The sequence below is a fragment of the Eriocheir sinensis genome, chromosome 52 (assembly GCF_024679095.1).
Source record: "Eriocheir sinensis breed Jianghai 21 chromosome 52, ASM2467909v1, whole genome shotgun sequence".
Lineage (NCBI taxonomy): Eukaryota > Metazoa > Arthropoda > Malacostraca > Decapoda > Varunidae > Eriocheir > Eriocheir sinensis.
In genome coordinates, this window is record NC_066560.1 from 5,399,105 (window position 1) to 5,421,604 (window position 22,500).

At 44.6% G+C, this 22,500-nt stretch overlaps 2 protein-coding genes across 2 annotated transcripts in view; one reads left to right on the top strand and one right to left on the bottom strand.

The window, feature by feature from the left end:
- LOC126982944 (neo-calmodulin-like) overlaps window positions 1-22,500 on the bottom strand; it is a 73,911-nt gene that overhangs the window by 46,417 nt on the left and 4,994 nt on the right. The window lies entirely within an intron of this gene.
- LOC126982833 (protein FAM200A-like) overlaps window positions 21,182-22,500 on the top strand; it is a 10,113-nt gene continuing 8,794 nt past the window's right edge. The window contains exons 1-2 of the mRNA XM_050835106.1: window positions 21,182-21,825; window positions 22,379-22,383. Of these exons, the coding sequence (XP_050691063.1) occupies window positions 21,182-21,825; window positions 22,379-22,383 (649 nt within the window). The remainder of the gene's footprint in view (window positions 21,826-22,378; window positions 22,384-22,500) is intronic.

Here is a 22,500-nt window from a genome sequence, read left to right on the forward strand (position 1 = left end):
TCAAGGAGCGTAAGCAACAGGAGCGCTGAAGTCATCCTCAAACTTTTTAGACCTCACCTTCATTACGCGGTTCAGTTCTGGTCCCCCTCCTATAGAATGGATACCAAGATGTTAGAATCTGTACAGAGAAGGATGACAAAAATGATTCAGGGTGTGAGAAACTTGCCTTATGAGGATATTTTTAAGCATTTATATCTACACTCTCTAGAAAGGCGAACGTTGCAAGGAGACCCTTTCGAAGTCTATAAATGGATGAAGGGCTTTAATGAAGAGGGTGTCAATAGGGTGTTGGTAGTAAAAGAGCCAGGTAGGACGCGTAGCAATGGCTTTACGTTAGACAAATTCAAATTCAGCAAAGACATAGGCAAGAACTGGTTCACCAATAGAGTGGTGGATGAATGAAACAGGCTTGGGGGCCATGTTGTGGGTGCCAATACCATAGATACATTCAAGAAGAGGTTGGATAAATTCATGGATAGCGAGGTAAGGCGGGGTTAGGATTACAGGAGCTGCCTTGTATAGGCCAACCGGCCTCTCGCAGACTCCTTACATTCTTATGTTCTGTCTTCCCCTTACTTTCTTCTCCATTTCAACATCTTCCCAGTCCCTTCTCTTCCTCTTTCTCTTCATTTCCTTTCCCTTTCCCTTTCCTCTTCCCCTTCTTCCTCCCCTCCCTTTCCTTCCTTTCCTTTCCCTTTCTTTTTTTTTCTTCTCCTTCTGTCTTCCCGTTCCCTTCTTTTCCATTTCAACGTATTCCCTGTCACTTCTCTTCATCTTCCTCTTCCTTTCCTCTTCCCCTTCTCCTTCCTCCTCTCCCTTTCCTTTCTTTCCCTTTCCTTATTTCTTATCTTTCTCCTTCTGTCTTCCCGTTCCTTTCTTCATTTCAACATCTTCCCTGTCACTTCTCTTCCTCTTCCTTTCCTTTTCCTATTCCCCTTCTCCTTCCTCCCCGCCCTTCCCTTCCCTTTCCCTTTCCTTCTTTCTTCTCCTTCTGTCTTCCCGTTCCTTTCCTCTCCATTTCAACATATTCCCTGTCCCTTCTCTTCCTCTTCCTTTCCCTTTCCCCTTCCCCTTCTCCTTCCTCCCCTCCCCTCCCTTTCCTTCCTTTCCTTTCTTTCTTCTCCATTTCAACACCTTCCCTATCCTTTCCCCTCCCTTTCCTATTCCTCTCATTCCCCTCTTCTGCCTTTCCTTCATTACTCTTCCTCTTCATTCAGCATTTCCTCTCCATTCAATGCCCCCCTCCCCTTCCCCTTCCTCTCCCCTCCCCTCCCCTCCCCTCCCCCCCCTCCACACGTGCTCCAATCACCGGGTCGTTGATTGGCTAATAAATGCCGGCGTGATAATCTTGTTTACTCGTTAAGGGCGCGCGAAGGGGGGGAGGGGAGGAGGGAAGGAGGGGAGAGAAGGAGGGGGAGGAGGAGTAAAAGGGTGAGGAAGTAAAAATGATAAGGGGAGGAGGAGGAGGAGGTGGGGGCGTAGGAAGTGGAGGAAGAGGAGGAGGAGGAAAAAGAAGAAGATAAGGCGAGGATGAGGGAGTAAAAAAAATAATAATGGGAAGTGGAGGAGGAGGAGGAGGAGGAGGAGGAGGAGGAATAGGTGAAGGTAAGGGGGTGATATCATGTGCAAATTTACCTGTAGATCTGTAGATAACACACACACACACACACACACACACACACACACACACGGAAATGGACTGACACTTCGGTTCCATCCATCATCTGAACACGATTGCATCATCACCACTATCACCACCACCATCATCATCATCATCATCATCACTACCATCATCATCATCATCACCATCACCATCACCATCATCATCATCACTACCACCCCTCACCAGCACTCTCCCATCTTCTTTTCCCTTCTCCCTTTTCCTCTCATTTCTCCCTTTTCTTCCCTTTCTCCCTCTCTCCTCTCCCTTCTCCTTCACTCAATCTCCTCATTCCCTTTCCTCTTCTCCCTTCTCCCGTCATCCTTTCCTCTCTCCTCTCATCTCCTTCTCATCATCATCATCTCTTCTCCCTTTCCTCACCAGCTCCTCTCCCTCCTTCTCCTTCACTCAATCTCCCCTTTTCCTCTCATTTCTCCCGTTTCTTCCCTTTCTCCCTCTCTCCTCTCCCTTCTCCTTCACTCAATCTCCTCCCTCCCCTTTCCTCTTCTCCCTTTTCTTCCCTTTCTCCCTCTCTCCTCTCCCTTATCCTTCACTCAATCTCCTCCCTCCCCTTTCCTCTTCTCCTTTCTTCATTTTTCTTCCTCTGTTCCCCTTTTTCCTTCCCTCATCTCCTTTCTTCCCCTTCCCTCTTTAGTTCCCATTCTCTTTTCTCCTCTTCCTTCTCCCCCTTCCTTTCTCAGTTTCTCCTTTTCCTATTCTCCTGTTCCTTCTCCTTTCATTTTTACTTTCCATTCCCTTTCCTCCTCCTTCATTTCCCCCTTTACTTTCCGTCTCTCCCTGCTTCCCCTTTCTCCTCTTTCTTCTCCCCCTTCCTTTCTCAGTTCCCCCTTTTCTTCCCTTTCCTTGTCAATTCCCTTTCCTATTGGTTATCTCCCTTCTTCCCCTTCCCTTCCCAGTTCCCGTTATTCCTTCCCTCCTCCCTCCTTTCTTTCCCTTTCCTCTCCACCTCTCCCTCTTTCCTCCCTTTCAGTTTCCTTTCCCATTCCTTATATTCCCTTTTCTCCTCCCTCCTTTCTTTCCCTTCCCTTTAATTCTCCACTCCTTCCTTATCTCCACATCTCCCTCTTCTCTCCCTCTAATCACTATTTCCTCTCCACCTGTCCACAAGTCTCTCTCCCCCACTCTCTCCTTCTTTAATCACTCATCTCCCTACTTTCTCTTTCCTCTACCTCTCCAGTCTCCTATTCTCCCTTCTCTCCACGTGTCACTCCCCTCTCCCTTCCCTCCCTCCCTAGCTAAGTATAGAGGGCAGAGGACAGTTAATCTAGCCCGGGAAGGATTAATACCTTTTTCCGTTCCCTGCACCAACACAACACTGCCAGCTGCTCCGGTATTATTCCTGTCTCGGTGAGTTTTGTTCTTTACCTGTTCTGTTCGGTATGGAGAGAGAAGGGGATAGGGGAGAATGAAGGAGGGTAGAGAGATGGACCTTTGGATAATGATGGAGAGGAAGGTTAAGAGGGAGGGTGACTGGATGTGTGTGTGTGTGTGTGTGAGAGAGAGAGAGAGAGAGAGAGAGAGAGAGAGAGAGAGAGAGAGAGAGAGAGAGAGAGAGAGAGAGAGAGAGAAAATTCTTCCCTTTCTGCCTAATCAGTAAAACGAGACAGAAACAGACCATGGTATTGAAAAGATGGGGAGAGAGAGAGAGAGAGAGAGAGAGAGAGAGAGAGAGAGAGAGAGAGAGAGAGAGAGAGATCCATCATATATTCAAATTTTCCGGTTGCAATTTCGCGCAGAGGAAAAAAAAAATAAAAAGAAAAATGAAAGTCCTTTTATTTTAACAAACACCAAAGAGAAAAAATCACGCCTCTGCCTCTCGGGTGCTTCGGTGCTTCGCTCAACACGCGAGACAACACACTGAAGCACCTGAAGCATTGGCAGGTATCCCGTTCAGGTGCAAGTTAAGGTAGGTGTGGTACCGGGTAGGTGAGGTAAAGTAAGGTAAGGTAAAGTAAAGGTAATGCAAGGTAAGGTAATGCAAGGTAAGGTAAGGTAAGGTAAGGTAAGGTAAGGTAAGGTCAGGGGACAAAGAAAGAGAGATGACGAAGAAGAGAGAATAAAGGAAAGAAAGAAGGAAGGGAGAACTGGAGAGAAAGGTAAGGTAAGGTAAGATGAGGTAAGGTAAGGTAAGGTAAGGCAAGGTAGGGTAAGGTAAGGTAAGGTAAGAAGAGGCAAAGGAGACGGGAAGGAGAGCAGATGATAAGAAAAAGAGTGGAGAGAAGAAAAAGAGAAAGGAGGAAGAGAGGGTGGAGAAAAAAAAAGGAGAAAAAAATGGGGAAAAGGAGAGATGAAACGAGAGAAGGAAGGGAAAGACTGGAAAAGAGGATGGGAGGAAAGAGGGGAGTGAGGGGAGAGGAAGAACGAGGAGGGGGGAAGACTAGAGAGGGGAGGTGAGGGGAAAGGAGAGAGGGGAAAGGAGAGAGGGGAGAGGAGGAGAGAGGAGAGGGGAGAGGAAGAGGGAGGGGAGATAAGGAGAGAGGGGAGAAGAAAGGAGAGAGAGGAGGAGAGAGGAGAGGGGAGAGAAAGAGGGAGGGGAGAGGAAAGGGAAGAGAGGAAAGGGGAGAGAGGAGAGGGGAGAGGAAGAGGAAAGGGGAGAGGAAGAGGGAGGGGACAGGGGGAGGGAAGAGGAAAGGGGAGAGGGGAGAGGGAGAGGGAGAGGGGAGAGGAGGAGAGGGGAGGGGGGAGAAGAAGAGGGAGAAGTCAGGGGGAGGAATCTTATATATCACAGTGACTAATGATGTGCTAAGGGGAGAGGAAAAAGAGAAGAGGGGAGGGAGAGGGGAGAGAAGAGGGGAGGGAGAGGGGAGGAAGGAGGCTTATCCATTAGAGGAATCACAATATACGTCTCTGCTTCCTCCTCCTCCTCCTCCTCCTCTTCTTCTTTCAGCATTCCATCACTTTGTTTCCTCCACTACTGTCGCCTCCTCCTCCTCCTCTTCCACCTCCTCCTCCTCTTCTTCTTCTTCCTCCTGTCTGACCTTTCTCCCTTCAATCTCGGTTACAGTATCTCCCCTTCCTCTTCCTCCTCCTCCTCCTCTTCTTCCTCATCTACTCCCTATTCTCTTTCCCTTCATATTTCTCTTCCTCCTCCTCCTCATCATCATCATCATCATCATCATCATCATTTTGTTCTATTTACCTCTCCTCTTTCTCTTCCCTACCTTCCTTCTCCTCCACCTTGTCTTTCTCCTCCTCCTCCTCCTCCTCCTCCTCCTCAGTCTTCCCGTTCAATCTTCCTGTCCCCTTCAGCGTGATTCTTCCCTTAATGATGCAAGTTCTCTCTCTCTCTCTCTCTCTCTCTCTCTCTCTCTCTCTCTCTCTCTCTCTCTCTCTCTCTCTCTCTCTCTCTCGCCCTTCTGTTTCCGCGGTCCACCTCATTCCCTCCCTTTTGTCTCCCTTTCGCCTTCCATACTAAACATTCTCCCCCCTTCTCTCTCTCTCTCTCTCTCTCTCTCTCTCTCTCTCTCTCTCTCTCTCTCTCTCTCTCTCTCTCTCTCTCTCTCTCTCTCTCTCTCTCTCTCTCTCTCTCTCTCTCTCTCTCTCTCTCTCTCTCTCTCTCTCTCTCTCTCTCTCTCTCTCTCTCCTCCCTGATTTAGCGTCCTACCTCCTCCTCTCTCTTTTCCTTCCTTCCTCCCTTTCTTTCCCCTCCCTACTCTTTTCTCTCCCTTCTACTCTCTCTCACTCCTCCCTGAATTGGCGCCCTACGCATTCTCTCCCTCCCCTCCCCCTCCCTACCTCCCCCCTCCTCCCCCCCCCTTTTGTTTCCGAGGCCTGCCATACATTGTTTCAAGTGGTCGGAGGCGGCGGTGAATGAGAAAAAAAAAATAAAGTAAATAATAAAAAGTTTAGTGGGTTATTGGAATAGTGTGTGTTGTTCCCTCCCTCCTTCCCTTTAAATGAGAGAGAGAGAGAGAGAGAGAGAGAGAGAGAGAGAGAGAGAGAGAGAGAGAGACAGAGAGAGAGAGAGGGGATGTAGTAGTAGTAGTAGTAGTAGTAGTAGTAGTAGAGGATAGCAAGGAAAAGAAAGATGATGAATTTGAGAAGAGGAGGGGATATGATGATTATGATGATGATGATGAGGAGGAGGAGGAGGAGGAAGAGAACAGGTGAGGGGGGAGAAGAGAGAATAAGAGAAGAGCAAGGTCATTTATTTTCCCTCCCATTTGATAACATTTTTAGGTACATATAAAATCATCTCACGTCCTTTTCATCTGCCATTTTTCATCTCATCATCATCTGTGTCAACAAGTAACTCAGCCTCCATGTAAACACGTAAACAAAACAGATTACTTTTCTTAAACCTTCATATTTGTTCCTTCTCTTCCACCTCAGCATCCGCCTAGGCATAAGATATATATTAGTTCCTTGTCCTATAATTTTTACCTCATTTTCGCCTTTTTCATCTCCTCAGCCTCCATGTAAACACGTAAACAAAATAGATTACTTTTCTTAAACTTTCATACTTATTCCTTCTCTTCCACCTCAGCATCCACCTAAGCATAACATACATATTAGTCCACTTTCCTATATTTTTTTTACCTCATTTTCGCCTTTTTCATCTCCTCAGCCTCCAGCATCCACGTAAACACACTAAAAAATTCAGCTTATTTTCCTTTTTCTTCTCCTTGGCAATGCACTTCTTAACTACTACACTAGGGTCGTAATACAAGACATTTCGCCGCCCAAGAACACATATTTGACAAGGCTTTCGTAAGAGTTGTGGGCATTTCCAGGGGTAGTTGTATGACCCTGGTGGTAGTGTGATTCTTCTTCTGTACCGTGAACCTGAAGAAACACTCAATGGAAACCGACTGACCCCCTCTTTGACCTTTAGAAATGGCTGATGTGAGAAGCGAGTGTCTCTTATAATACCAACCTAACTCTTTTCACGCCCCGAGTTCTTCCTTCACCCACGTAAACACACAAATAACTCTGTTTATTTACGTTTTTTCCATCTCCTCAGCAATTCACTTAACTATACTGCACTAACTCCCTGCACCTTCAGATCTCTTGCTTCACTCTCCCAGCTCTTTTCACTCCCCCTGTCCTCTCCCCACTCTCTTACCTCTCCCTTCATCCTCCCTTCCTCAGCCTTTCCCTTCTCATCTCTCCCTTTCACACCTCTTCCTTCATCCTCCCTTCCTCAGCCTTTCCCTTCTCATCTCTCCCTTTCACAGCTCTTCCTTCATCCTCCCTTCCTCACCCTTTCCTTTCTCACACCTTTTCACAGCTCTTCCTTTATCCTCCCTTCCTCACCCTTTCCCTTCTCATCTCTCCCTTTCACACCTCTTCCTTCATCCTCCCTTCCTCAGCCTTTCCCTTCTCATCTCTCCCTTTCACAGCTCTTCCTTTATCCTCCCTTCCTCACCCTTTCCCTTCTCATCTCTCCCTTTCACCAGCTCTTCCTTCATCCTCCCTTCCTCTCCCTTTCCCTTCTCACATCCTCTCACCTCCCTCCCTTCCATTCACAACTCTCCCTTCACTCTCCCCTATCTCCCTTCACCCTTACAGTTCTCCCCTCACCCTTATACAGCTCCCCCTTCACCTTCATCAGTCTCCCTTCACCCTTACAACTCTCCCTTTCCTCTCACCACTCTCTCCCTTTTCTCCCTCCCCTCTCACACCCTCTCCCTCCCTCTCAACTCCACTTAGCGAGACGGAGAGGGCAAAAGACACCCGTGGACTACAAAGCAAAAAGGAAGAGAAAAAAAGGGAGGAAAGGGTCTCTCTCTCTCTCTCTCTCTCTCTCTCTCTCTCCAGTACTTGATTTATCGGGGCAGGTGAATTTCTGTAGTGGCGAGAGAGAGAGAGAGAGAGAGAGAGAGAGAGAGAGAGAGAGAGAGAGAGAGAGAGAGAGAGAGAGAGAGAGAGAGAGAGAGAGAGAGAGAGAGAGAATCATTCTTTTTTTTCTTAGTCCAATAACGATACTAATTTAGATCACACACACACACACACACACACACACACACACACACACACACACACACACACACATGCACTGTAATGATATGGAATTTGTATGCGATGTGATTTTTATTCCTTTTCTTTCTCCCTTCCCTCCATCCTTCGGTCATTCAGTCTTTTCTTATTTTCTTTCTTTCTTTCTTTCTTTCTTTTTTTCTTTTTCTTTCTTCTTTTTTTCTTTTTGTGTTCGTTCCATCTCATTATCTGTGTCCCTGAAGTGCGATCCGTCTCTCTCTCTCTCTCTCTCTCTCTCTCTCTCTCTCTCTCTCTCTCAAATATGCAAGGAAAGATAAAATGAAAATTGATTGAAACGTTAACGAAAAAAATATACACTCTCAGCATTTTTTCGTACATTTAATTAACATCGAAACAAAGACGAGAAGGAAGGAGGAAAGATAAATAAAGTAGAAAGAGAGGAAGGAAGGGGGAAGGAAAGACAAATAGAAGGAAAGGAGGAGGAAATTAAAAGAAGGACGAAATAAATGAAGGCCTGATGGAATGAAGGAATGAAGGAAATAAAAACGGAGGAAGGAAGGAAGAAAAGAAGGGATAAAGGAAGGAAAAAACAAAACAACAAACAAAAAGATGAAAAAAAATGAAGGTAGGAAAAAAAGGCAGAAAAGAAGTGAGTAAGAAAGAAAGGGAAAGAAGAAAGATTAAATAAACAAGAAAAACGAAGGAAAAGAAAATTAATAAAAGCAGAAAATAAGCCCCCAAAAAACGGTAGGAGATGAATGGGAGAAGATACAAAAATTACAGAACCTTTTACAAAATCACAAATAAATCTCCAATATATCCCCCCTTGTCACATCCATCGTCTCTCTCTCTCTCTCTCTCTCTCTCTCTCTCTTTCCAATCCATCTGTTCATTTATCTCCCCCTCTCATTTTTTTTCAGCTTCCAATTTATCTGTGAGCGAGTTGTAAGCTTGCTTTTAATTTTTTTTTCTCTCTCTCTCTCTCTCTCTCTCTCTCTCTCTCTCTCTCTCTCATCTGTTTGTGTACGCCCCTGACTAAATTCTTTGCCGTAATAAATAATGAAGGAAGGAGGAGCGGAAGGAGAAAAATAAAAGAGAAATTAATACAGAGAGAAATAAGGAAAGAGGGAGGAAGGAAGCAAGGAAGGAGAAAGAAAAAAGAAAGGAAAAAAAACACATAAAAGAAGTAAACAAAAGTGGGAGGAAGGAAGAAATTATGTGAGAAAAAGATGGAGGAGGAGGAGGAGGAGAAGGAGGAGGAGGAAGAGAGGTATTTATAAAAGGAGGCGGAGTAATGATAGAAGAGGAGAGTAACGGAGAGGAGAGGAGGGAAGGAGAGGAAAGGAAAAGATAGAAAAGATTATATGGGAGAACGAGGTAAGGTAAGGTAAGATAAGGTAAGGTGAGGTAAGGCAAGGCAAGGTAAGGTAAATTAAGGTAAGGTAAGGTAGGGTAATGTGAGGTAAGGCTAGGCAAGATGAGGTAAGGTAAGCTGAGGTAAAGTAAGGTAAGGTAAGGCAAAGTAAGGTAAGGTAAGGTTAGGTAAGGTAGGGTAAAGTAAGGTTAGATAAGGTAAAGTATGGTTTGGTAAGGTAAAGTAAGGTAAGGTAAGGCAAGGTAATGTATGACAAGGTAAGATAAGTTAAAATAAGGGAAGTGAAAGGAAGGGAAGGCAGAGTAAGGTAAAAACCGTAAAGTAAGGTAAGGTAAGGTAAGGTAAGGTAAGGTAAGGTAAGGTAAGGCAAGGCAAGGTAAAGTAAGGTAAGGTTAAGTAAGGTAAAGTAAGGTAAGGTTAGATGAGGTGAGGTAAGGTAAGGTAAGGTAAAGTAAGGTAAGGTTAGATGAGGTGAGGTAAGGTAAGGTAAGGTAAGGTTAGGGAGAGAAAAACAGGAAACGAGGCAGGTGTCCAACTTAACCTTATCTAGACCACCACATCTGATTGGCACCGCGGAAGGGAAGGAAGGGGGGGGGGAGGGCCAGAGGAGGGGAGGGGGAGCTTGACCCTTACCATAACACGGGGATTTCCGGGGGTATTCAAATGGGCGGAAGGGAAGGAAGGGGGAGGAGGGCCAGAGGAGGGGAGGGGGAGCTTGACCCTTACCATAACACGGGGATGGATTTCCAGGGGTATTAAAGCACTGAAGGTCACCAGCGATGCGAAAAACCGTACTGACCAACGCCAAACTGCACGTAACCTTCTAATTCTTTCAAGGAGGAGGAGGAAAAGGAGGAGGAGGAGAGGTATTAATAAAAGGAGACAGAGTAATGACAGAAGAGGAGAGTAACGGAGAGGAGAGGAGGGAAGGAGAAGACAGAAAAGATTATATGGGAGAAGGAGGTAAGATAAGGTAAGGTAAGGAAAAGTAATGTAAGGCAAGGTGAGGCAAGGCAAGGCAAGGTAAAGTAAGGTAAATTAAGGTAAGGTAAGGTAATGTGAGGTAAGGCTAGGCAAGGTAAGGTAAGGTAAGGTAAGCTAAGGTAAAGTAAGGCTAGGTAAGGCAAAGTAAGGTAAGGGGAGGTAAGGTAAGGTAAAGCAAGGCTAGGTAAGGTAAAGTAAGGTTAGTAAGTATGGTAAGGATAGGAGGAGTAAGGTAAGGTAAGGTAAAGTAAGGTTAGATAAGGTAAATAGGTAAGGTAAAGTAAGGTTAGTAAGTATGGTAAGGTAAAGTAAGGTAAGGTAAGTTAAGGTAAGATAAGGTCAAGAGGAGAGTATCAGGGCAACTCCCCCACCCGAAATTGACCTCTCTTCTGACCTCTCGTTCTTGTTTCTTTTCTCAGAGCAGCGTCTAGAGAGCTTTTTTCCGCTTTTGTTTGTTTGTTTGTTTGTTTTCTGCCTCCCTTGCTGTAAAAAAAAAAAATCAGTCCACTGCCCACTGTTTTTTTTTGTTTGTTTGTTTGTTTGTTTGTTTGTTTTCTGCCTCCCTTGCTGTAAAAAAAAAAATCAGTCCACTGCCCACTGTTTTTTTTTTTTTTTCTGCCTCCCTTGCTGTAAAAGAAATCAGGTTCACGGCCCACTGCTTTTTTTTTATTGTTGTTGTTGTTGTTTTGCCCTGGAGCTGTTATCTTTACTGTCAAAAAAAATCTCAAACGTTTCGACGCATTGGTACACTTATTTTATTTAGTTCTCGTAGAAGTTGTAGGGATTTCCATGGATGGATTCATATACCTGACCTTAGTTTTGCGAGACACCCATATAAGCCATGAACAGGGAAAACGCTCTCTCTCTCTCTCTCTCTCTCTCTGGCGCCTTCCAAAAGTATCGTAACTTTTTTTTTTTTTTTACAGCAAAGGAGACAGCACAAGGGCACAAAAAAGGAAACAATAATAAAAAAAGACCGAAACGTTTAAATACGAGTCCATATTTTCAAGCATTATGCGGCTAACTTACCCATTTTTGATAAGGCTTTCGTAGAGGTTGTTGTGTTGGTATATCCATGGGGGTTAGTTTTATGAGCCTGGTGACAGTTCGACAAGGCTTCTGCACCATGAACGATAGAAACACTCATGAGAAATTGACGCCTATCCTTTATGGCCTTTTATTTTTTTTTCGTGAAAGCCGGATACCTAGCAATGATTTTAACCGGTATTATAAAACACTTTGGCTTCTCATATCAACTATTTCTAAAGGTCAAAGAGGGAGTCAGTCGGGTTCTAATGCGTGGTTCTTTAGGTTCACGGTACAGAAGAAGGGTCAGACTACCACCAGGGTCATAAAACTACTTCTGGAAATGCCCAAAACTTCTACGAAAGCCTTGTCAAATAGGTGAACTTTGGAGACGAAATGTTTAGGAATACGGCTCTGAAGGATAGTGCAGTATTTAAGTAGATAAATTCAGATTAAAAAAGACATAGGCAAGAATTGGTTTACCAGTAGAGTCGTGGATAAGTGGAACAGGCTCGGCAGTCATGTGGTGAGTGCCAATACAATAGACACATTCAAGAAGAGGTTCAATAAACTCATGGACAGTGAGGTAAGGCGGGGTTAAGCTTACAGGAGGTGCCTTGTTTAGGTGATCCGGCCTCTTGCAGACTCCTTACGTTTTTTATATGTTCTTATGTGTGAGAATTCGGGCCATAAATATTTCGAAACACCTTTTAGTAGCGATATTTAGAAGACAAGGTCACGAGAGATGGGAAAGACCGCGTACTGACCTTTCCTATACACACAACCTTTTATATTTCGATGCACTTAGGAACGCTGCATATGACCTTATAACCTGGGACGGTATTTAGCAGTAAGGTCACGCGAGATGGCATAAACCGAACTGACCAGGAACAAGCTACACACAACCTTTATAAATCGAAGTACTCAAAGAACGTTAGAAATGACCTTCTGACCTACGGCGGTATTCAAGTTAAGGGCACTAGAGATGGGATGGACCGTACCGCCAAACAAGGGAAAGCGATATATACAACGTCTGTTTATATATTCAAGACATGATAGCGAGATGACGATACGATTGTTATGAGAGAGGACGAGCCAGAGCGTTTATATATACCGTATCTATCCATCTCTCTATCTATCTATCTCCATCTATCTCCATCTCTCGCGAACACACAAGGCAGTACTCTCTCTCTCTCTCTCTCTCTCTCTCTAAATGGTAGAGTTCACGGAAGAGTTTAGGGAAAAGTCATGTAGTAAGCAAGACATATCGAGCTTTAGAGAGAGAGAGAGAGAGAGAGAGAGAGAGAGAGAGAGAGAGAGAGAGAGAGAGAGAGAGAGAGAGAGAGAGAGAGAGAGAGAGAGAGAGAGAGAGAGAGAGAGAGAGAGAGAGAGAGAGAGAGAGAGAGAGAGTGCGTTTGCTTGTGCGTGTGCGTATGTGTGTGTGTGTGTGTGTGTGTGTGTGTGTGTGTGTGTGTGTGTGTGTGTGTGTGTGAAGAGTGTGACCTTTCCCAGATTTCGCTTCCTACACCCACCAATACCAAGAACAAAAGTGACGTTGATTTTTATACAGGACGTGAATTATCGCAAACCACGGTGAAGGGAAAGTAGTGACGCTTGCACCAGGACGTGACCAGAGCCATCCAACACCGACCCACTCAGGAGGAGGAGGTCAGAGAGTGACATCCTGAGTTTCCTAGCGTTCTCTGCCTTCCTATACGCACTAACACCATAACGAAGACACTGGGACAAAACAAGTAGAGTGATAGAGTGACACTTGCTATAGGACGTGACTAGAGCCATCCCACGCCGACCCACGCTGAAGAAGAGAGGTCGGAGCGTAGCGAGACATCCCGAGTTTCCTTGCGTTCTCTGCCTTCCTACACGCACTAAACACCATAACGAGGACACTGGGACAAAACAAGTAGAGTGATAGAGTGACACTTGCTATAGGGCGTGACTAGAGCCATGGCCCGCCGACCCACGCTGAAGAAGAGAGGTTAGAGCGTAGAGTGACAAGTCTGAGTCTCCTTGCGTTCTCTGCCTTCCCATGCGCACTAACACCACTGGGACAAAGGCAAGAAAAGTAACACTAGCTATGGGACGTGACCAGAGCCATGACCCGCCGAATCACACTAAAGAAAAGAGCAGAGTAACAATATCCCGAGTTCCCTTTCCTCCCTGTCTCCCTACACGCGCCAGCACCCTATACCAAGACACTGAGACAAGAGTGAAAAGAGTGACGTTGGCTGCAGGACGTGACCAGAGCTATGACCCACAGAACCACGCTGAAGAAGAGAGCAGAGTGACAATATCCCGAGTTTCCTTTCCTCCCTGTCTCCCTACACGCACCAGCACCCTATACCAAGACACTGAGACAAGAGTGAAAAGAGTGACGTTGGCTGCAGGACGTGACCAGAGCTATGACCCACAGAACCACGCTGAAGAAGAGAGCAGAGTGACAATATCCCGAGTTTCCTTTCCTCCCTGTCTCCCTACACGCACCAGCACCCCTACCAAGACCCTGGGACAAGAGTGAAAAGAGTGACGTTGGCTGCAGGACGTGACCAGAGCTATGACCCACAGAACCACGCTGAAGAAGAGAGCAGTGACAATATCCCGAGTTTCCTTTCCTCCCTGTCTCCCTACACGCACCAGCACCCCTACCAAGACCCTGGGACAAGAGTGAAAAGAGTGACGTTGGCTGCAGGACGTGACCAGAGCTATGACCCACAGAACCACGCTGAAGAAGAGAGCAGAGTGACAATATCCCGAGTTTCCTTTCCTCCCTGTCTCCCTACACGCGCCAGCACCCTATACCAAGACACTGAGACAGGAGTGAAAAGAGTGACGTTGCCTGCAGGACGTGACCAGAGCTATGACCCACAGAACCACGCTGAAGAAGAGAGCAGAGTGACAATATCCCGAGTTTCCTTTCCTCCCTGTCTCCCTACACGCGCCAGCACCCTATACCAAGACACTGAGACAAGAGTGAAGAGTGACGTTGGCTGCAGGACGTGACCAGAGCTATGACCCACAGAACCACGCTGAAGAAGAGAGCAGAGTGACAATATCCCGAGTTTCCTTTCCTCCCTGTCTCCCTACACGCACCGCCACCATTACCAAGAGAAGAACAAGATGAATTATGCTTTTTTTATTGATATACGTATGTGAGTTTAGCCATGCATGCTACGATGAGGACAGAACACGGAGATCATATGAAAATGGGAAATTAAAAGAAAAAAAATATGAGAAGGGAGAAAATGAACGACCAAATATACAGATAAATATTTTCTTTATATAGAGAGGAGAAATAGATTAAGGAGAGAGAGAGAGAGAGAGAGAGAGAGAGAGAGAGAGAGAGAGAGAGAGAGAGAGAGAGAGAGAGAGAGAGAGAGAGAGAGAGAGAGAGAGAGAGAGAGAGAGAGAGAGAGAGAGAGAGAGAGAGAGAGAGAGAGAGAGAGAGAGAGAGAGAGAGAGAGAGAGAGAGAGAGAGAGAGAGAGAGAGAGAGAGAGAGAGAGAGAGAGAGAGAGAGAGAGAGAGAGAGAGAGAGAGAGAGAGAGAGAGAGAGAGAGAGAGAGAGAGAGAGAGAGAGAGAGAGAGAGAGAGAGAGAGAGAGAGAGAGAGAGAGAGAGAGAGAGAGAGAGAGAGAGAGAGAGAGAGAGAGAGAGAGAGAGAGAGAGAGAGAGAGAGAGAGAGAGAGAGAGAGAGAGAGAGAGAGAGAGAGAGAGAGAGAGAGAGAGAGAGAGAGAGAGAGAGAGAGAGAGAGAGAGATAGGGTGTGAAGAGGATGTGAAAGGGAAAGGAAGTGTATGAGAGAAAAAAAAACATGTGCCTGGAGCAAGAACGAGAGGGTGACGTAACTAATAAGGATAAAAGGGAAAAAAAAATAATGAAGGGAACGGACTCTAATCCTCCCACACACCACCACCACCACCACCCTTGACCACCACCACCCTTGACCACCACCACCCTTGACCACCACGACCCTTGACCACCACGACAAACAGGACACCGAGCTAAGAGGGAGAACAATGACGCAACAATACTTAGACCTCATGTGCATTGTTTGGGTTTTCCGCTTTAGGACGTGAGAAGAGGCCACGCCGGGCAACAGGTGTGATATTTTCTTCCCTTCCCGCGTCACCACCACCTCCACCACGACACGAATTACACGAGGAGTTTTTCGTAACAAAACCTGACCTCATGTGTAGGGAATTAGACCTCACGTTGTAGGGGCATGAACCATACCACGCGAAGAAGAGGGTGTGATCATTTCTTCCTTGCCTTCCGTTTCTGCGTCACTACCTCCATAAAAAAAAATGTATACCAAGATACGAAGTTAAGAAAAGTCCTCTATTAGACTTTACGTTGTAAGGACATGAGCAGGGATGGAGTTGTGTGTTCGAATTCGAATACGAATACTTAAAATTCTGACGAATACGAATACGAATACGAATACAATGAAATGGTTTTAATTCGATAACAAATACGAATACGAATACATCTTGAAAGTATTCATGAATACTTTTCATTGAAAAATACTTTCTTGACGTCACTGGGTATATCACTGTTCTAAAGTTATGCAACAGGAAAACGAGCTCATGAACACTGACTTATGACTGGTGCCAGTATTCAGTACAGGGACATCACACTTACCTTACAACTTGCAAGGCAAAACGGCTGTTATTTCTGATCATAAATTTTGAAGAATTCGTTAGATTATCAGCAGAGTACGAATAATTTTCCCTTGTATTCGAATACGAATGAGAATACTTTGATTTCTATCAGTAATTATTTGAATACGAATACCAATACACTCAAAAACGGTATTCGAATGTATTGGAATACGAATACTCCATCCCTGGACATGAGCCACACCATGCGCCAAGGAGAGGGTGTGGCCTTTCCTTCCTTCCCCGCCATCCTCACCACCAAGATAAGAGTATAGGAAGAGTCTGTCGTAACTAAACCTAACCTAACATTTTATCACTTGGGTATTCCGCTTTGGGACGTGAGCAGAAGCACACCAAGCCCAAGAGAGTGACCTTTCCTTCCTTTCCTTCCTTTTCCCCGTCATCCTCACCACAGGATACGAACAGAAGAGTCTGTCGTAACAAAACTTTACCTACCATTGTATTACCTAGGTTTTCCGCTTTAGGACGTGAGGAGAACCACGCCACGCAAAGGGGATAGAGAGTGACATTTCCTAAGTTTCCTTCCGCTGTATCCACCACGAAGATACGAAGCTAAAAAGAGTCTGCCGTATCAAAACCTAACCTCATGTGTAGGGTATTAGACTTTACGCTGCAGGGACATGAGCCACAACACGCCAAGGAGTGTATGTGACCTTTCCCGTATCTCTTCCTTTTCCCCGCCATCACTATCACCAAAATACGAAGTTACGAAGCGGCTGTCGTAACAAAACCTAACCCAACATTATATTACTTGAGTTATCCCTCTTTAGGACGTGAGCAGAACCACGCCACAGAAAGGAGAGTGACCGTTCCTTTCTCTCTCTCCTTTCCCCCGCCATCCCCGCCAGGAAGATACGAATATAAGAGTAATCTGTCGTAACAAAACCTAACCCAACATTGTACTTCTTGGCTTTCCCGCTTTAGGACGTGAGCAGAACCACGCCACAGAAAGGAGAGTGACCGTTCCTTTCTCTCCTTCCTTTCCCCCGCCATCCCCGCCAACAAGACACGAATAGAAGAGGAATCTGTCGTAACAAAACATAACATTGAAATACTCGGGTTCTCCGTTTTAGGACGTGAACAGAACCACGCCGGGAAAAGGAAATACGAGTGATATTTCCCAAGTTTCCTTCCTTTTCCCCATCACCACGAACAAGATTCTCAGGTAAGAAGAAGAAGCGTGACGTAACGACAGCCTGACTTCAATTATACTGGACTTCACGCTACAGGCGACGAGAGCCACACGAAAGGGAGAGTGATATTTCTTTCTGGAACACCTGATAACTTTTTTTTTTTTTACAACAAAGGAGACAGTTCAAGGGCACAAAAAAGGAAACAATAATAAAAAAAAAAAAGCCCGCTACTCGCTGCTGGTGTAATAGTCTTATCTTAATAGTATAGGAGGGAGCTCAAGGGCTAAAAACAAAATAAAAAAAAACAAAAGAGCCCGTTGTAAAAGGAGTGATGATGATGATGATGATGATGATGATGTGATGAGGCGTTATTATCCTATTATAGCTATTGTACATTTTCACTTTCTTGAGCGGTGCGCTACATACCTGTCTTGCATAACACAATTCACCTGTTTAATCTACTTACAATAGTCTCGGTTTCATGTCTTTTTTTTTTACAACAAAGGAGACACCTCAAGGGCACAGAAATAAAGGAAACAATAATAAAAAAAAAAGCCCGCTACTCGCTGCTCCTAAAAAAATAAAAGAATCAAAAGAGATGGCCGAAAGAGAGGTCAATTTCGGGAGGAGAGGTGTCCTGATATGATATTCTCCCTGCCTTCATTAGCTACTCCCCATTAGTCATTCCTTCCATCCTCTCCCCCGCCATCACCACTAACATACGGACAGGGTGAAGTCTGCGGCGGGGAAGCGAGACTCGGTGTATTATGTCGTGATCTACGCTATATGACGTGGTATAGAAGGGAGCTTGAATGGAGCGAATTATGTGGGAAAAGAGATACAACAAACACAGGGATAGATAGATAGATAGATAGTTAGACATGAATAGACGTGGTAGGAAAGGAGCTTGAATGGAACGAATTATGTGCAAAAAGAGATACATCAAACACAGCGATAGATAGATAGATAGATAGATAGATAGATAGATAGATAGACATAAATAGACGTCGTTGGAATTTGAATGGAACGAACGATATAGAAAAAGAGATACAACAAACACAGGGATAGATAGATAGATAGATAGTTAGACATGAATAGACGTGGTAGGAAAGGAGCTTGAATGGAACGAATTATGTGCAAAAAGAGATACAACAAACACAGGATAGATAGATAGATAGATAGACATAAATAGACGTGGTAGGAACTTGAATGGAACGAACGATATAGAAAACGAGATACAACGAACACAGGGATAGATAGATAGATAGACAGGTAGACATATACAGACGTGATAGGAACTTGAATGAAATGAACGATATAGAATAAGAGATACAACAAACACAGGGATAGATAGATAGACAGTTAGACATAAATAGACGTGTTTGGAACTTGAATGGAACGAACGATATATAAAAAAAGATACAACAAACACAGGGATAGATAGATATAGATAGATAGTTAGACATAAATAGACGTGGTTGGAATTTGAATAGCACGAACGATATAGAAAAAGAGATACAACAAACACAGGGATAGATAGATAGATAGATAGTTAGACATAAATAGACGTGGTTGGAATTTGAACGGAACGAACGATATAGAAAAAGAGATACAACACAGGGATAGATAAATAGATAGAAAGTTAGACATACATAGACGTGGTAGGAACTTGAATGAAACGAACGATATAGAAAAAAAAGATACAACAAACATAGCAATAGATAGATAGATAGTTAGACATAAATAGACGTGATAGGAACTTGAATGAAACGAACGATATAGAAAAAAAGAGATACAACAAACAGAGATAGATAGATAGATAGTTAGACATAAATAGACGTGGTAGGAACTTGAATGGAACGAACGATATAGAAAACGAGATACAACGAACACAGGGATAGATAGATAGATAGATAGATAGATAGACATAAATAGAAGTGGGAGGAACTTGAATGGAACGAACGATATAGAAAACGAGATACAACGAACACAGGGATAGATAGATAGATAGATAGATAGATAGACATAAATAGAAGTGGGAGGAACTTGAATGGAACGAACGATATAGAAAAAGATACAACAAAAATAGGGATAAATAGATGGATAGATAGAGAGTTAGACGGATGAATAGAGAGATGAACAACCCGTCATGAACGCAAACTAACGAGAAGATAAAGTTGAAAGAGTAAAAAAAAACTTAATAAACTGAATGTACTTGAGATGAACAATAGAGAATAAGGGGAATGACTAAAAGATAAACACATGTGAATAGACGGCATAGTAAAGTAGACAAGAGTAGTAGTAGTAGTAGTAGTAGTAGTAGTAGTAGTAAGACGAGGGGACAGAGGAGAAGGAGGAGGAGGCTAAGTAAGTAAGGAGTATTAGCGTAATTAAGTTATGTAGAAACAGAATAGAGTTACTGATAATGATGATAATTGGACCACGAGGCGGAAGCGAGATCCAACGTGTGTGTGTGTGTGTGTGTGTGTGTGTGTGTGTGTGTGTGTGTGTGTGTGTGTGTGTGTGTGTCGAAGGATTTCCTGTGAACTGTCACGAACATTAGTCAGCGAGAGAGTGTGTCAGGAATGGGATTAAGCCATGTGACAGAGAGAGAGAGAGAGAGAGAGAGAGAGAGAGAGAGAGAGAGAGAGAGAGAGAGAGAGAGAGAGAGAGAGAGAGAGAGAGAGAGAGAGAGAGAGAGAGAGAGAGAGAGAGAGAGAGAGAGATGAAAAATAAAAACAATAAAATAAGAAAGAAAGAAAGCAATGAAGAACAAATATATAAGAAAGAAAACGAGAAAGAAATGGAGAAAAAGGAAATATAAATAAAAAAGAGGCAGAGAGAGAGAGAGAGAGAGAGAGAGAGAGAGAGAGAGAGAGAGAGAGAGAGAGAGAGAGAGAGAGAGAGAGAGAGAGAGAGTAAACTACACCGTAATAATTATCAGGTCCTTCTAATTATCCTTCCCGTCGATGAATGGAGCAGCAACAATAATAATAACAATAACATAGTGACAACATAATTAGTACGAGATTACGGAGAGAGAGAGAGAGAGAGAGAGAGAGAGAGAGAGAGAGAGAGAGAGAGAGAGAGAGAGAGAGAGAGAGAGAGAGAGAGAGAGAGAGAGAGAGAGAGAGAGAGAGAGAGAGAGAGAGAGAGAGAGAGAGAGAGAGAGAGAGAGAGAGAGAGAGAGAAATACGGATAGAAAACGATGATGAATAAAGAATAATAAACAAAATAATAAACAATAAATAAATAATTGAATAGTGATAATGAATAGAGTAATAAACAGAATAATAAATAATGAAGAGTAATGATGAATGATAAATAAAGAACAATAATGAACAAAGGTGAATAGTCTTGTAATTCCTGTTGTGAGGGTCTGTTGAAAGAAGTTGACTAATGGAAAGTAGAGTCATCGGGTTATGAGTGGATAGGACAGTTTCTTGTGGACAGAAGATCAGAGAGTGGGAGATAGTACAGAGCCTTGCCGGACACCATGCACTGTTGATAGGTTTAGACCAGCGTTTCTCAACCGGGGGCCCGTGGCCCCCCAAGGGGGCCACAGGCCTTCGACCGGGGGGCCACGAGCGGACACCGAAAAATGGTGGAACTGATGATCGGACCAGAGGCAAAAAAGAAAATCCAGCAAGTTTCGCTCTCTAATGACACGATCCGCCGACGGATTGATGACATGGCCGCTGATGTGTGCCGTCAAGTTTGCTGTGAAATCAAGCAAAGCACGCTCCAGGCTAGCCTTCAACTTGATGAGTCTACCGACACCGCTCTGGAGAGCCAGTTGATCGCCTTCGCTCGCTACGAGAAAGAAGGAAAGATGAAGGAAGAGTTCTTATTCTGCAATACCCTGCCAACCACAACGACAGCAAAAGATGTCAAAGCCATCGTGGACTCTTTTTTTGAAGTGAATGGACTCAGCTGGCAGAATTTCAAGCACATTTGTACTGATGGTGCCCCAGCGATGATTGGCGTTAAAGGAGGGTTCGTCACGCTTGTGAAGAATGAATGGCCCCACGTGACGTCTTCCCACTGTTCACTACACCGATATGCTCTTGCGTCAAAAACTCTACCGCCGCGTTTGTTGGAAGTCATGGACGTTGCGGTCAAAGTGATCAACTTCATTCGTGCGAAGGCCAAAAATCATCGGCTCTTCCAACTTCTGGCCAACGAAATGGGAGCGCAACATGTGGGACTTCTGTTTTACACCAAAGTTCGTTGGCTATCGAGGGGGAAATGCCTCTCTCGGTTGTATGAACTCCGGTTGGAGACAGAAATTTTCCTGCGAGAGAACGAAAACAACCTCCATGTCCACTTCGACAATGAAGAGTTCGTCATGATGCTCGCCTACCTGGCCGATATATTCGGCCGACTCAACGAAATGAACCAGTCTTTGCAAGGCCATGATGTGACAGTCAGTGACGTTCAAGACAAGCTTGCCGGACTGTCTGCTCGAATGGGAGTCTGGCAGGCACGAATCGAGGCCGGATCCACAGCCTCGTTTCCTTTCTTGGACGAGCATCTGCAGACGCAGAGGATTGAACTTCCCATCGGCATCAAAGATTGCATCATTGGACATCTCGACATTCTCTCCGCTGAGTTCAAATCTTATTTCGACGATGCTCCATTGGATGTTCCATGGCACAGAGACCCATTCAACACCGAAATTGAACCTACTGAAGACGAAGCAGAGGAGCTCGCAGAGTTCAAGGTCTCAAAAGCAATGAAGCTGGCCTTCAGTAACAGAGAAGACCTCTCCAGCTTCTGGTTGTCTGTTCAGGATGCATATCCACTACTCAGCAAGAAGGCATCCGAAATGCACGTTCAATTCGCCACAATATACCTTTGCGAATCTGGATTTTCTGACCTGGCGACCATTAAAACGAAGTCCAGAAACCGTCTCGATGATGGGAACGATATTCGCCTTGCTGTGTCCAAGACGGAGCCAGACATAAGAGGCCTCGTCACACGAGCCCAACAGCAAGTGTCTCATTGATTATATTGTTCAGCAAAAAAATTTACTTTGATTTATAATTTTAGTGACTGAATAAACAACATAAAACAAAATCTGCATTTTTTTTATTGAAGGGCAGGGGGCCACGAGTGTTAGCCACTCGGTGAGGGGGGCCATGGGCTATCAAAGGTTGAGAAACGCTGGTTTAGACTTTAGGGGAAGAACAGTGACCGCCAACCACAGCAGAGAGAGAACGGCCGGAAAGGAAACTGGAGATAAAGGAACAGAGAGAAGGATAAACAGGTGAATTGTGTTATGCATGACAAAAGTATGTAGAGCACCGTTTAAGTGGTAAACGTACAATAACTATAATAGGATAATAACGCCTCATCACATCATTATATAACGCAAGGTAATTCCGAGGCTGTGTGATATAGTGAACAACAGGTCGATGTGAGATGAAGAAAATAAACATAACTTGACATGATATTCCAGCACGTAACGAAGAACTGACCCGCATCATGAAAGGGACTTCTTGTAATCTTATCCTGACACCTCCACCCTCTTACTGTGTATCAGGGAAGGTGAGTGACAGGTGTGTGTGTGTGTGTGTGTGTGTGTGTGTGTGTGTGTGTGTGTGTGTGTGTGTGTGTGTGTATGATGGGGGAGAAAATGCAAGAGGAGGAGGAGGAGGAGGAGGA